We start from the raw sequence: 14,111 nt of genomic DNA on the forward strand, positions 1-14,111 counted from the left end.
TAACATATAAACTGTATACCATGCTGTAGAATAAGAAAAAAATATTTGTACATGATGTCAAAGTGATAGGATTCCGAAAAATTAGGAACAATGGAGTACCTTCAAAAGAAATAAATAAAATAATATGCCTATTCACTTTCAAGACTCGGACTATTTACTTAAGCTCAAGACATTTTGCACATGTTGTGGATTAAACTCTTCCAATGTTGTGGCAGTTTTCAGCTCTGTTAAAAGCCAAATCTTACATCTGACTTGAAATGTCATTCAGAGGATGGCGACTGGATTTGTGATACAAAAAATAAGCAGGAATAATACATTGTGAAAATCTTTACAAAAAATATGTTTCAGGTGAAAAAGGAATTAATGTTTGTGTGATAATTATTCGTAAAATGATACAAAGCTATGTGAGCTAAAAAAGTAATACTGAAGGAGTCTAAAAATTGGTCTTAGTATTGATAATTCCAGTATTAGGAACATCAAATGTACTGTGCTGTACTAAAACTCAGTATGAGTTACCTTTAGAGAGATCCTCCTGCAGGGCTGATGTCTCATCATCTAGTGTCATACTCTGATTCTTTAAAATTCTGGCCTGCTGGGGAAGGTCCTGATCCTTGATACCCTGTGCCAAAAGTCAACAGACCTAATTGGTACATGCTTCCAATGTACTGCTTTCCACCCATAACGGTCCGTGTACCTTTGGTAATTCGTTTTTCACTTTAAATCCCAAAGTTGAAAAACAAGAAAACGGGTCGTTTTTCGTTTCAAAAACCAATACTGAAAAACGGGAAAACGGGGCGTTATTCGTTTTAAGATCAAAAATCAAATAACAAATAAGCAGAAATTGAAAAACGGGTCGTATTTTAATTTTCCAAAATCAAAATTTTTTATCAGTTCAACCAGAAATAAACGTGCGAGCGCGTGCACGTGCTGATGTGCGTATACATGCTTCATATAAACTGTAACTCAGGTACAAGTGTTGAGAAGACGGAGCAAAAGTCATAATAACGTTACACCGCGTCCCCTGTTCCGACTTTTGTGTCTGCCGTACTTTTTCCTGCCCTTGTAATTCACACAAGAACTATTTATCCTAAAAAAATAGGGTGCTATTCTAAGAAAAAAGAATGCTGCATTATTTTTTACATTATTATTATTATTATTATTACCGTATAGGACTCAATTCTGTAATACAGGCATAACTGATCGTACATGTCACATAGTGCTGGTAAATTCGGTTCATTTTATGGACTCGGGTTAGTCTGAGTCACTCAGTGATGTGATTCGGTTCACTTGAGTCACTTGTACTGACATCTTGATTGAGATTGATTAATGCCTAGTTCACACTACACGATTTTTGCCCTGATTTTCGCTCGGCGACTGGTCGGCGATTGATTTTCCGGGTCGGGAGCAACTCAGCGTTCACTCGGCGATCAAAACTCGGCTCTCAGTCGCTATGTGTGAACTATCCAACAACTCGACCCGATCGAGTTTTCTAGCACGTCAGATATCTGATCTCAGATGGGCAACTGGGAATGAGTGACATGTCACGGTGTGAGGGGAAATGCAGAAGAGGATATAGTTTATATCAGGATACACCGGCACACACACGTAGTATTTCTGATTTGATCGTCCTCTACAAAACATAACACCCACGCTGCATTACAAAATTATTAATTAACATCCACTTTACTGCAGAACAAGCCATATACTGTTTGTGTTGCCAAATCCACTCAGATTCATTTATTAAAACGAAAAACGAATAACGCCCCGTTTTCCCGTTTTTCAATATTGATTTTTGAAACAAAAAAAAAACGACCCGTTTTCTTGTTTTTCAACTTTGGGATTTGAGATGAAAAACGAATTACCAAAGGTACATGGACCCATAACCCCTGGAAAAAAATATGTGCCCCCTTGGTTACTCAATCAACCAGTTATTCCAAATTTAATGGTCAGTCAACTTAAGAAAATTGAACACAACCATACTTGAACTCAAGCCATGGCTGGATTACTGACCGGGCCAGTGGGGCCAGCGCCCAGGGGCCCTTGAGGGCAAAACATTTTGCGATGCCTATCAACATTTATGATACAATATATTTTTATTTCCGAGGGCCCTCCATTTTAAGGATCCTCTGACTATTAGGGACTTTGACCCCAGGGCCTCTTGGGGCCCCTAGCCATGCTTTTGGGGCCCCTAGCCATGCTTTTGGGCCCTAGCCATGCTTTTGGGCCCCTTATGAAAATGGATGAGGCGTTGTGGCACTGCTCTGACTTCGACTTCTGGCTATTAGGGGTCCTAGGAAAGAGGGGGGCATATTTTTAGAGGGCCCTGGTTATGAGAGCCCCTACCAGGGGGCCCTAGAGAAGAGCGAGGCATACCATTAGAGGGCCCTTGATCACGAGGGCCCCTGCTATGGGGCCCTTGACTTCCATAGAAGTCGTTTACCATGGCTCCTTGACTTTCTAGGGACCTACAAATTGCCAGGCAAGCTACCATATTTCATATTTCATTCAGGATTAGGATGCGCCAAAACCGCCTGAACTCACTGTCACTTCTGGCCATTGAATCAGATTTGGTCAGACAGCTTAATTTTGATGAATTAGTGGATGACTTTGCAAGAAAGAAGAGTAGGAAGAAACTTTATTTATGTTTTTGGAGGGGGGGGGCCCAGACTATCCTTAATCCGTCCTTGACTCAAGCAGTTAATTTCTACAAAACATTGTTACAATCTAAGAAAATGTCAGAAAAGGTAAGAAAAGTTGATAGTCTGAGAAGTTTTAGGAGCCATTGGACCACAGTGGGAGCTTATTATTCCCAAAGACAAGAAAATTCTTGAACACAAAAAAATCACAATATAATTTATGGAAGCATGGAAGAAAACCACAGCTTACCAAGAGAAACCAGGAGATCAGTGAGAATAAAATAAAAAACACACCTGATAATGCTTAAAACTAATGAGACAATGTGCTATGGAGAGAGGACTCATAACATGGACTACAAGGGTTTGTTAAGACTACAAATAGCAAATACAGCATTTCATAGTAAGAACATAACCAACAGTTAACCGTAGCTGTGGTAGTGTAATTTTAGGGGTTATTACATAAAATATGTGAATTATAATATAAACTATCATCTGTATGTGAGGTAAATCTGAGGCTAAACAAGATGATACAATTTATATGATTTTAATATATTAACGTTAACCAAATCGTTAATATTTTTTTATGACGAGATGCTTTTCACACCAATAGTTCTGATGTTTTACCTGTTTTTAAAACAAATTCATTCCCAAACATGACACAATAAAAACTGGAAGTTATGTGTGATGATTAAACACACCCAGGTATGGATTCGCTTTATTCGCCAACAAATAATGCAGTTTGATGACAGAGGTGTGTTTGTAATTTAGGCTTATAATTTTACCTCCAGAGCCTTCATAGCAGCATTAATAGCTTCGTTGGCTTGTTTTTCAGCTTCCTGCACACTGTCGATGATTTTGGTGTATGACTGAGATGCGTTCAGAGCCCTCCGAATAAAACTGTCCTGGTTTGTATTCGAAATGACGCTGTACACACACACACACACACACACACACACACACACACAATTAACATCAGATTGACAAAGTGTGAACAAAAAAAAGATAAAATATTCCCAAAGGTACCTGGAAAGGTTTTTGGCGAGCAAGTCAAGAAGCTCAGCATGTTTCTCGGCCTTCTCCACCAGGGGGATTTTCGATCCAGAGGAGGCAAACTTCTGCACTTTCTCAGCAAGAGGCAACTTTGCTCCATCCAGCTGAGCAGTAAGACGTTCATAATCCTGTACAGAAAGAATTTAAAAGACCTTCATTTAACGGATTTTAAATTTAAGAGACAAAATCTGCCGAATGTCCAGTCCGATTGTTTAAAATTACCGTGAGAAGCGTACCAAGATGAGTAGTTTAGTAATTGTCTGCTATCCAGTGCACGTCTCTCCGTTTACATGAGTGATAGACTTTGTTTTGCCGGGAGGCTCGCTTTGTTCTTGACTTTTTCTCAGTGTTTTATGTTTAAAGTTCTAGTTCTTAGCAGTGGCTTCGAAAGACAAGGGAAGTGGTAAGCAAAAGAGGGTGCATCTAGGTATTGCTGAAACTGTAGAACTTATCAAGAAAGTGGATAGCGGTGTTTCTGTGGCTCGCATATGTGAGGAATATGGTGTGAAGAAACAGTGAATGATATACGTAGTTCTAAAAAAAATTTAAGGAGTACGCAGTAAAATTTGGTTTTACATTACATATTTACATATCTATTTACGTTATTCATTTTAATGTTTTTCATATAAGCATGTTTAGCACTTTTGTGGACCTTAGCGCAGGGGCGATTTAATGCACGGGCTTACATGGGCTTCAGCCCAGGGGCCCCGAATAATTGAGGGCCCCGGATTGGCTGTTTTATTTTTTTTTTATTTTGTTAGTTATTTTGGTTAATAAGAATGGGAAAGCTTACAAACCAATGATTTTGTAAATCAATTACACGTTATTCATGTTTCTGACTGTTGATTGGCCAGATAAACTCTAACGAGCTGCTGTAATTCTGATTGGTGGTTTCAGTTAAGCAACGTAAACGTTAGAGCTAGTATGTGAGTGACATTCAGCTCAGCCAATCAGAAAGCAGTACCAGCTTTATAGACGTGTGTTCGGAGCAGTGTTGCCAACTTAGCGACTTTGTCGCTATATTTAGCGACTTTTCAGACCCCTCTAGCGACTTTTTTTCAAAAAAGCGACTAGCGACAAATCTAGCGACTTTTTCTGGTGTTATTGGAGACTTTTGGAAACACACATTGTTCTGCAGTTACTGTCCTCAAGCACAGGCGGTCAGTATCACAGTCAGTGTTGCGGGTTTCAACCAAAATGAGCGGATTATGTTGGAAATTGGCAGGGAAAAACACACTTTGGCAGGTGGACAAAATTTGGGCTGGTTTGTAATTATTTTGGCAGCTTAAAATATATTAAAAAAAAGCTATTGCTAAAGCAGGTGGAATATAAATAGGTCTCCCTTCTCCCTACCTTCTCCCACCACATCCAACCCGTTGTCAAAAGTTTGATTGACAGGTTATTCTTTCCAGTCCAAGACACTGTTGCCACGCCCATCAATACAGTGATTCATATGTTAGACAAGTGATTTGAGTTGAATATGAAGGTAATCAAGTCTCATATGTACGAGAGGTTAAACTTTCATTGCTTGCAAGTTTATTTTTATTTACATGCAAAGGGTTGTGTGTCCTAACAAATAATGCATTTTACAAACTTGGCAGGCTACTTTAAAGACATGCAAGCAAAAAAAATGTGTCCTTTATAATGTATAATTACTGATCTGTACATTTTAAGATATTAATTTGTAGGTCATGATGGTTTAACTGGTTTATTATTTGTGAAATGCTAAACACCATCTGCTTATCCTGTGTTTTGGGCGTTTTTTCATGCATTTTGGCTGAAAATTACTGTCGCAATCTGGCAATCCTGCCCAGAGTAGCTCAGTGTTTTCTTAAAAAACAAAAACAAACCACGAATTAACAGAAGAATGTTCAAATTGTTGGGTATTATCGATTATACATGTAATTTGTTTTAATAGATTTTATGTGTCTTTATTACTGCCCTATTGTAAGTTCTTCTTACATGCAGAAGAAAGAGTGTCTGATTTTATGTAGACTGAACTCTGATCGACCTGAGACTTTGGATGACTTCTGCACCTGTTACGAGCTGACAAGAATAACTTAACCTTTAAGGGTGTCTGAAGAACAGGACGTGTGTGGGTGTTTATTCTCTTGACTTTGCAATGAGTGAAGCAAAGATATCTAAAAACAGAAAACCACAAACTTTGTATTGACTGCTGTGTACGTGCATAAGTTCAATATTTTAAAGAAACTGTCTTGATGTTTATTGGCAATACTGTAAGAGAAGGCGGAGTCAAGATTAAGAAAAACAACGAGACACGAGGAAAAGGCGGGCTTTTGCGATACATCAGCCGCTGGGGTGTGTGTGTACAAAGCTACCTGAGCTCAGAATATACTTTTACCAATATATGTATTTTGATACTTAATAAATTGTATTCTTGACAAATGAGTATTTATTCTTTTCCTGGATAAAAGAACACGATTATTTTCAACAATTGGTGACCCCGACGTGATCTGGGAGAAGGAAACAGGAGTTTTCAGACCTTGAATTGGAGGAAATTGCACAATCACAGACCGGTCAATTACGAAGGTAAGCAGAAAACCTATTACAATTGAATTTCTGCATAGATTACATAGGACATATTAGATGTGATTGTGTGAATTCTTCTTATTCAGTAAGTGTCTTTAAATTATTGCGATTCAATGAAATTAAAAAATTGTCCTTTAGAGACATTGGTAAAAGTATTTATTATTATTTATGCTTAATGCCAGTTCAGGATTGACTGCTGGCGGGAGAAATACAAGATTTCTTTCGATATTCGTTAATTGCCAAGTATCAAAGGATATTGGCGGGAGAAATAAAAGATTTCTTTCGATATTCGTTAATTGCCAAGTATCAAAGGATATTGGCGGGAGAAATAAAAGATTTCTTTCGATATTCGTTAATTGCCAAATGTCAAACGACATTGGCGGGGTCAGTTAATTGAAGACTTTCCTCGAGATTCATTGTTTGTCAAGTTTGTCAAGTATTAAAGGACAATGTCGGGAAATACATAATCTCCTAGACATTTGTAAGTTTGTTTTTGTCTGTCTATTTCAGTGATTTAATCAATTAGAATGTGGATTACTGTAATCACAGTTATTGCATTGATCATTTTTGTAATGGGAATGTGTTGTGAATGTATTTAGGAAATATATATATTTTGTGATATTGTTGTTTTGAATGATACAGAAAAATTAATAGAACTGGCCAGATAATTGGAAAAATAGGATTAATATAGTATTGTAAACATAATAAAAGGATCTTGTTGTTCTGACCATTTGTTTACTAATAAGTGGTTGACCACGTAATAGAAGTTGGGTCATTTGGAAAAGAAAATAAGGTTTAATAAGGAGGAACTTGGGTTCGTTGTGTGGACGGAGTGGTATTACATTGTGATTGTGGTGTATTATATGAATTTCTTGGCAAAGTAAAATCATGTCTGGTTATATTGAAAAGGAATTAGATACAGCTGGAAAACTGAAGGGACGTATTTTCAGTAGAATTGAAAGTACCAGTATTGCAAAAGACAAAAAATCTAAAATCAAGAAGGCTGAAAAATTGCTACTGGAGTGGCAGGATAAGGGTCTGTATCCGGCAGATTCAAATCCCGCCCCTACTGGGGAACACAGAAAGCGTATACTTTCTGTAGAGACAGGAAATCAAGGTTTAAGTATGGCTAAATGGCGTAGGGGAGGAGAACGTAGATTTGGTCAGTTAAAATTTGCTCTGGATAAAGCCAATGATCGGTTGGCAACCGTCACTGATTTACTGCTACACATGAAGGCCGTCACTGTAAAACCAAATAATCCACCTGAGAAAGATACACATAATGAATCTGCCCAATTTAGGGCAGAGGATATTTATAATCTTGAGAAAACAAAGGAAAATACCTGTCCTGGGAACCACGTTTTTGATCCCTTAATCCCAATGATTCGTAAAATCTACCCAATATTGGCCGAACAAGCGAGACCTCCCGCTTATAATGAAACAGTTCACTGTTTTGATCAATTGCTGCCAGGTTTACCTGCCCCAATGTCTCCTATAGTATCTGCTCCTGAGCTTAAATTACAAGCCCCAATCTTGCAGATAAATAGTGGTACATTGGGTGTAAAAGAAGGTGAATTGGAAGTAACAATTAAGGGAGAAATTGACCAACAACGTCAAATTGATGGACTGAATTTGTTAGTTACAGAACAATGTGCAAACATAGACCGACTGAAACACATGATTTTGACTGAAATAGACAGGTCCGGGAGACCAGACTGTCCTGAACGTAATTGCCAATCACCAAATGCAAAATCTGTCCCAATGTCTGCCGTTTATGGCACTAGGCCCGATCCTTTTCCCGAAGACATGCGTCACAGTTCCATAGGCGTGCCGGAACACCGAGAACAGGACAGAGAACAGCTAAAAAGCTGCGCTAGCGACACTGATGATGAAAGTAGTGTCTTAAGTGGTGGTCTTGAAGTGCATAATAGACCAGAACCTCTGGCCTTTCATCACGGTAATCATGGACATTCTCAGAGTGTAATAATAACAGGTACGGACCTTGTAGTTAAAGGACCTGTCTCAAATTCTGACCCTGCCACTGGACCATTAGTTGAGCTGGAACTTGACCATCCAGCTGCAAATACTCGGTCTAAGGTCCAGTCCAAAATTGGGCAGTTCCCACTAATTACCACCGTCTCCGGGGTTGAATATGTCCCCTGGAGCCACAGGGATATGGAAGGGCTAGTGAACAAATTGCCGCCTTTACATAAAGGTGGGCAAAATTGGATCACACAACTTGAAAAGTTCACAGCTGGCGATGCTCTGTGCTTAGGTGACATCAGAGCTCTTCTGCTCCGTACTGAAGGAAAACACAAGCTGGCTCAAGTTGAACAATTGTCCAACACCAATAAATTGACATCTGACCAGTCCCTTAATGGCATTAGGAACTTCCTGTGGGATTCCATACGTTCCTTGTTTCCTACTACACGAAACTTGACAAATTTATCATCTCTGAAACTAGAGGACTCTGAAGACATTCATGTGTACCTAAAAAGGAGTGCAGAGCAGTGGTTAGAGAACACAGGTGAGAGACATGACAGGACTGACGCTACCACGTTATTATACAGGGCTCAAGTATTAAGGGGACTACCTAAAGAGCTACAGTCCAAATTAGAGGATGTCATTGACTTGGCTGACATGGAGGATGGAAAATGGACAGCTACTCTGGCCCATTATGTGCGTCGCTATAGGGAAGCCCAACAGCAGGAAAAGGATGAGTTGGACGTCCTCTCAAGACGTCTGCTTAAACTTGAAGTTGCTGAAAAAGATAAACTAGCCACCCAGAATAAACGAGATAGAAAACAGTTGGTGGCCATACAACCACAAGAACAAACTCAGCAACAGGCGATCGTTCCAGTACAGCCTCTAACTGCGCCTGTAGTAACTTATCCAACAGTTTATCCGACAGGTGCTTACCAGCCAACTTACCTAAATGACCAAAACCATGGGTATAGGCCACTGACCAACCGTGGGCGAGGGAGGTTTAATGGTAAACAATACAAAAGGGACAACACGTGCTTTTCCTGTGGCCAACCTGGCCATTTCTCCAAAAGCTGCCCGAACCAGTACATCCAAATACAACCTGGAATGATGGCTGTCCCTCAGCCAGCACCAGGTCACCAGCAGGCTGCAGGGTTTCCTAATGCTCAGCTGCAGGGTGCCCCGAGATACGCCATAACACAGCCTGTGGCCCAAGGTCATGTCCCAAATCCTGGTTTAGCACCTGGAGTGACCTACCAGGCCCCAGTCCTGTCAGGACAGGGTGGGGTCTATAGTGATTCATATTGATGGGGCCCAGGGTATCCAACAGCAGGTGAAAAAACTTTTGAAAAAGAACCATTGGTCACCTGCCATGTGGAAGGACACCTTGTTCAGTTGTTGGTGGACACTGGTGCCACTGCATCCTGTCTTACGGGTGCAGGGGGCTGGCAACCACCACTGACTGACAAGACTCTTAACACAATTGGATATTCAGGGAAAATTGAAACTCAAAAATACACAAAGCCATTGGTTACTGCTGTTGGGAATCAGACCCTAACTCACTGTTTCTTATTTGCTCCAAAATGCCCTGTTAATTTGTTGGGCCGTGATTTACTGACTAAATTAGGTGCCACCATTTACTGTACAGATCAGGGCCTGAAATTGTGCTTAGCAGGTCATCGTCCGCCTAATACAGCCCAGATTTTGTTCATGTCTAACGCCCTGACACCAGACAACCCCACACCTAATGCTACTGTTTATTGGTCTAGACTGCTGACCGACGGGCCAGACACACCAAGTCTTTTGCGTACGTATCAGTCCTGGAAGCCCTGGATTCTATCCATTGGGGCCTACTGCCCTACCATTGACCCATTACATTGTACCTACAATTATTTGCGATGTACTGATGAACAGTACCAACAAGCATGGGAGGAGGAAAGGGAGGGTCGAGTAGAACATTTGGAGATAACTGACCTATATGTAGGAACAGTTGGAGTGGCCGCATATGTCTCTCTCAGTCCAGATCAACTGACCTGGTTTGTGGAGACTAAGGGTCACCCAACTGTGCCTCATGTCACTCTAGCCATAGGTAAAGGATATGAGGCTAGGTCGTTAGGTCCGATGGTAAAGGAAGCTATCACTGCCAAATATACCCCGACTGAGATTCCCTATTTAAGCAGATCATCAGATGGTTCGTACTGGAAAATTGACAATCATTGTAAAGACAAAGCCCTGTTGGAAGAACAATTGCTGTCCAGACACCATGGTAGGGAACACACCAACCACGAACTGACCAGCAGATACCTAGCCAAGGTTCCACCTTGTATCTGGACCATCGACCCGTTTGACGTAGGTCTGGTGACTGATCACTGCATTACAGTACGTCTGAAACCTGATGCGTTCCAAGTATGGAAACCTCAGTATCCTTTGAAAACAGAACAATCTCTAGGCATAAAAGACACAATAGCAGGATTACTGACTGCCGGTGTTCTCAGACACTCCAATTCTGACTGGAACACCCCAATCCTACCTATCTCCAAAGGAGAAGGAAAAGGATGGCGTATGGTGCATGACTTAAGGGAAATTAATAAAGTTACTGTCACTGAAAATATCGCTGTCCCAGACCCATACCTGGCCTTGCAGAATCTAACACCTGACCATTGTTATTTCTCTGTCATTGATCTGGCAAATGCATTTTTCTGTATCCCACTGGCCAACTGCTGCCAAGACATCTTCTCCTTCACATATGAGGGTCAGAAATACACTTATAACAGGCTGCCACAGGGCTATAAGGATAGCCCAGGTCTGTTTAATAGTGCTCTTAAAGCTGACCTGTCCAGTTTGACTTTACCTGATAACACTGTTTTAATCCAGTATGTTGATGATCTATTGATAGCAGCTCCCGACGCACAAAACTGCTTGACCGCCACTATCTCATTGTTAACATTGTTAGCTAACTTTGGGTATAAGGTCAAACAAGACAAATTGCAGGTCGCCAGGCCAGTAGTGACCTTTCTGGGACGCCAGATTTCTGCTGATGGCCATACTCTGACAGTCACACAGCGACAATCTATCCTACACCATGGTAAACCCAGCACAGTGCAAGACTTACTGGCTTTTTTGGGTCTGACAGGCTACAGTCGTCATTTTATTTTCGACTATGTGGGTTTGACACAACCCCTAAGGGACTGTCTAGCCGAGGTAGGCCATAGGAACCTTAGAGCAAAACTAATCTGGACTATAGACGCCGAAAAAGCTTTCATTGACTTAAAGCAAGCCTTGGCGTATGCTGAACATTTACAGGCCCCAGATTATGAAAAACCATTTTTCCTAGATGTTTCTGAAAGGAACGGTATAATTAATGCCGTTCTCTTTCAGAAAGGGGGGAGGGAAAGTAATAGACAGATTCTCATGTACTACAGCTCAAAACTAGATGTAATGGAACAGGGCCAAACACATTGCACTAGACAGATTGCTGCCTTAGCCAAGGCTGTTGACAAAACTGCTCATTTAGTCATGTGTCACCCTCTAGTGGTCAACACAAACCATGGTGTTGTTGCCTTTCTTACTTCTACAGCATTCACCCTTTCACCTACTAGAAAGATGAGGATCAGCGATACACTGACACAACCACACATCACATTCACACACAAAAACACGGTGAATATGGCAAAACAACTACCACACACTGACTTGGAACCACATGATTGTGAGTTTGTGGCCCAGAGAGACCTGAGACTCAGGGAAGACCTGGGTAGTGACCCTTTAGAAAATCCTGAAGTGGTACTTTTTTGTGATGGTTGTTGTTATAGAGGGGAAGCAGGGAATGTGGCCTCGTTTGCTGTTGTCGAACAACAGGGGAAAGGTTTTGTCACTAGAGTAGCAGAAATCATACCCCAGCCAGCGTCAGCCCAACTTGCTGAGATAGTAGCACTTACAAAAGCCCTAGAATTAGGAAAAGACAGGGTCCTAAACGTTTACACAGACTCTGCTTATGCCCACTGCGCAATCCATGTGGATGGACCGCAGTGGATGAGGAGAGGATTTGTGACCTCTCAAAATACTCCTGTAAAACATGCAGAAGCCCTGAAAGCTTTGTTAAGTGCTGCTCTGTTGCCCAAACTAGTAGCGGTAATTAAGTGCAAAGGGCACTCTAAGATAAGTGACTTGGAGGGACTGGGAAACAATGCAGCAGACGCTGCAGCTAAAAAGGCCGGAGGTTACACTGTACAAATGACTGTAAGGGCTGACGTAAGAGTACCTGACTTATCACTTGATAACGTGCGTGAGATGCAACAGAACAGTGGTGCCTATGAGAAAAACCAGTGGTTAGCTAGGGGAGCAGTAGAAAGGGATGGAATCTGGAGATCATTAGATGGGAGGCTTGTGGCTCCAGCAGAGCTGTGCACCCTGCTAATTAGACAAGCCCATGGACCCACCCAGGCGTACCATGAAAGAAGTGGCATTACACTGGTGGCACCCATATTTGATGGCAATGGTGGAAAATTACGTGGAAGAATGCCCCACTTGTTCAGAATTTAACATCAAGCGGCCCTTTAAGAGGCCCATGGGACATTTTCCAGTTCCAGACGCTCCTTTCAAGGAGATTTGCATTGATTTCACAGACATGGGACCTGATAAGGTAGTAAGGGGGTTTAGGTACATTCTGGTAATGGTTGACAGATACACCAGATGGGTGGAAGCAATACCCTCCAGACGAGAGGATGCTAAAACAGTGGTAAAATGGCTCAAGAATGAGCTCATTCCACGATATGGAGTACCTAAATTGATCAGGTCTGATAATGGCACACATTTCACAAGCAAACACTTGAGGGAAGTGGAGGAACACTTGGGAATTGTGCACAAGTTTGGAGCTGTTTATCATCCCAGCTCCCAGGGACTAGTGGAAAGGGCAAACCAGACATTAAAAAACAAGATTGCAAAGGTCTGTCATGGGGGAAAACTTACATGGGTAGATGCACTACCGCTTGCCCTTATGTCCATGAGATCAACTGAACGGGAGAAAACGCATTTGTCCCCACATGAGTTGTTAACGGGAAGACAAATGCCAGGGCCCGGTAGAGCCATTATAGGTTCAGCTCTGGATCTTTGGCAAACAGAGGAAGATGAGTACATGCGAGCTTTAACTAATCTTACTCAAGCTTTGTCTACACAGGTCCAGCGGAGTGAGCCCCCTCCGGAACCACCAGCAGACGACGGCGAGTGGCTGGAGTTCAAAACTGTCAAGCCTGGCGATTGGGTACGGGTGAAAGTCCACAAGAGAAAGTGGTCTGAGCCCAGGTGGTCGGGTCCGTGGGAAGTCACTGAGGTAACATCCCACACCGTCAAAGTAAAAGGTAAAAAAGGGGCAGTTTGGCACCACTTAACTCATTGTGTACCCGCTCCAGCACCTTCCCGCTCATTGCAGGAAGTTAGGAAAAATTTGGCAGACAGTGTGACCAAAACTGTAGAATCTGATTCATAAAACACATAAGTGCATTTCCACTGTCTATTAGAGGGTGGAAGACTGATACCTACCCAATAATATACACTTCAAACCTGCCAAAGGTACAACTTCTTAAAAAAAAAAAAAAAAAAATGCCTTTTAACCCTCCGTCTGATGTGACCGTCCAAGCTTTTAGGAGACTAGGATGTGCTTCCATGAAAATAACAATGTGTGTGCTGTTCATAATAATTGCTGTTGTTCTGTCCATTATCTTCCTAGCTACAGCAGAATCCCACAGTAACCAGACTACTCATAGAGTCTCCCGCAGTGTGAACAGTGGTCCCCCAACCATTACATGTACTGAAGGTGAAGTTTGTGTGGCTAGGTTTGATTTATGTAAGATTTCAGACTGTAAAGGTTATGCTCAAAGCAAATTAGCAAAGTCC

General features: G+C 41.5%; 1 protein-coding gene across 1 annotated transcript in view; it reads right to left on the minus strand.

The window, feature by feature from the left end:
• Window positions 1–14,111, minus strand: part of lama5 (laminin, alpha 5) — a 159,378-nt gene that overhangs the window by 35,670 nt on the left and 109,597 nt on the right. Inside the window, exons 55-57 of the mRNA XM_063016164.1 lie at window positions 3,660–3,814; window positions 3,419–3,560; window positions 517–619 (exon numbers count right to left, since the gene is read on the minus strand). Of these exons, the coding sequence (XP_062872234.1) occupies window positions 517–619; window positions 3,419–3,560; window positions 3,660–3,814 (400 nt within the window). The remainder of the gene's footprint in view (window positions 1–516; window positions 620–3,418; window positions 3,561–3,659; window positions 3,815–14,111) is intronic.

This window comes from Trichomycterus rosablanca, chromosome 19 (genome assembly GCF_030014385.1).
Source record: "Trichomycterus rosablanca isolate fTriRos1 chromosome 19, fTriRos1.hap1, whole genome shotgun sequence".
In the NCBI taxonomy this organism is placed as follows: domain Eukaryota; kingdom Metazoa; phylum Chordata; class Actinopteri; order Siluriformes; family Trichomycteridae; genus Trichomycterus; species Trichomycterus rosablanca.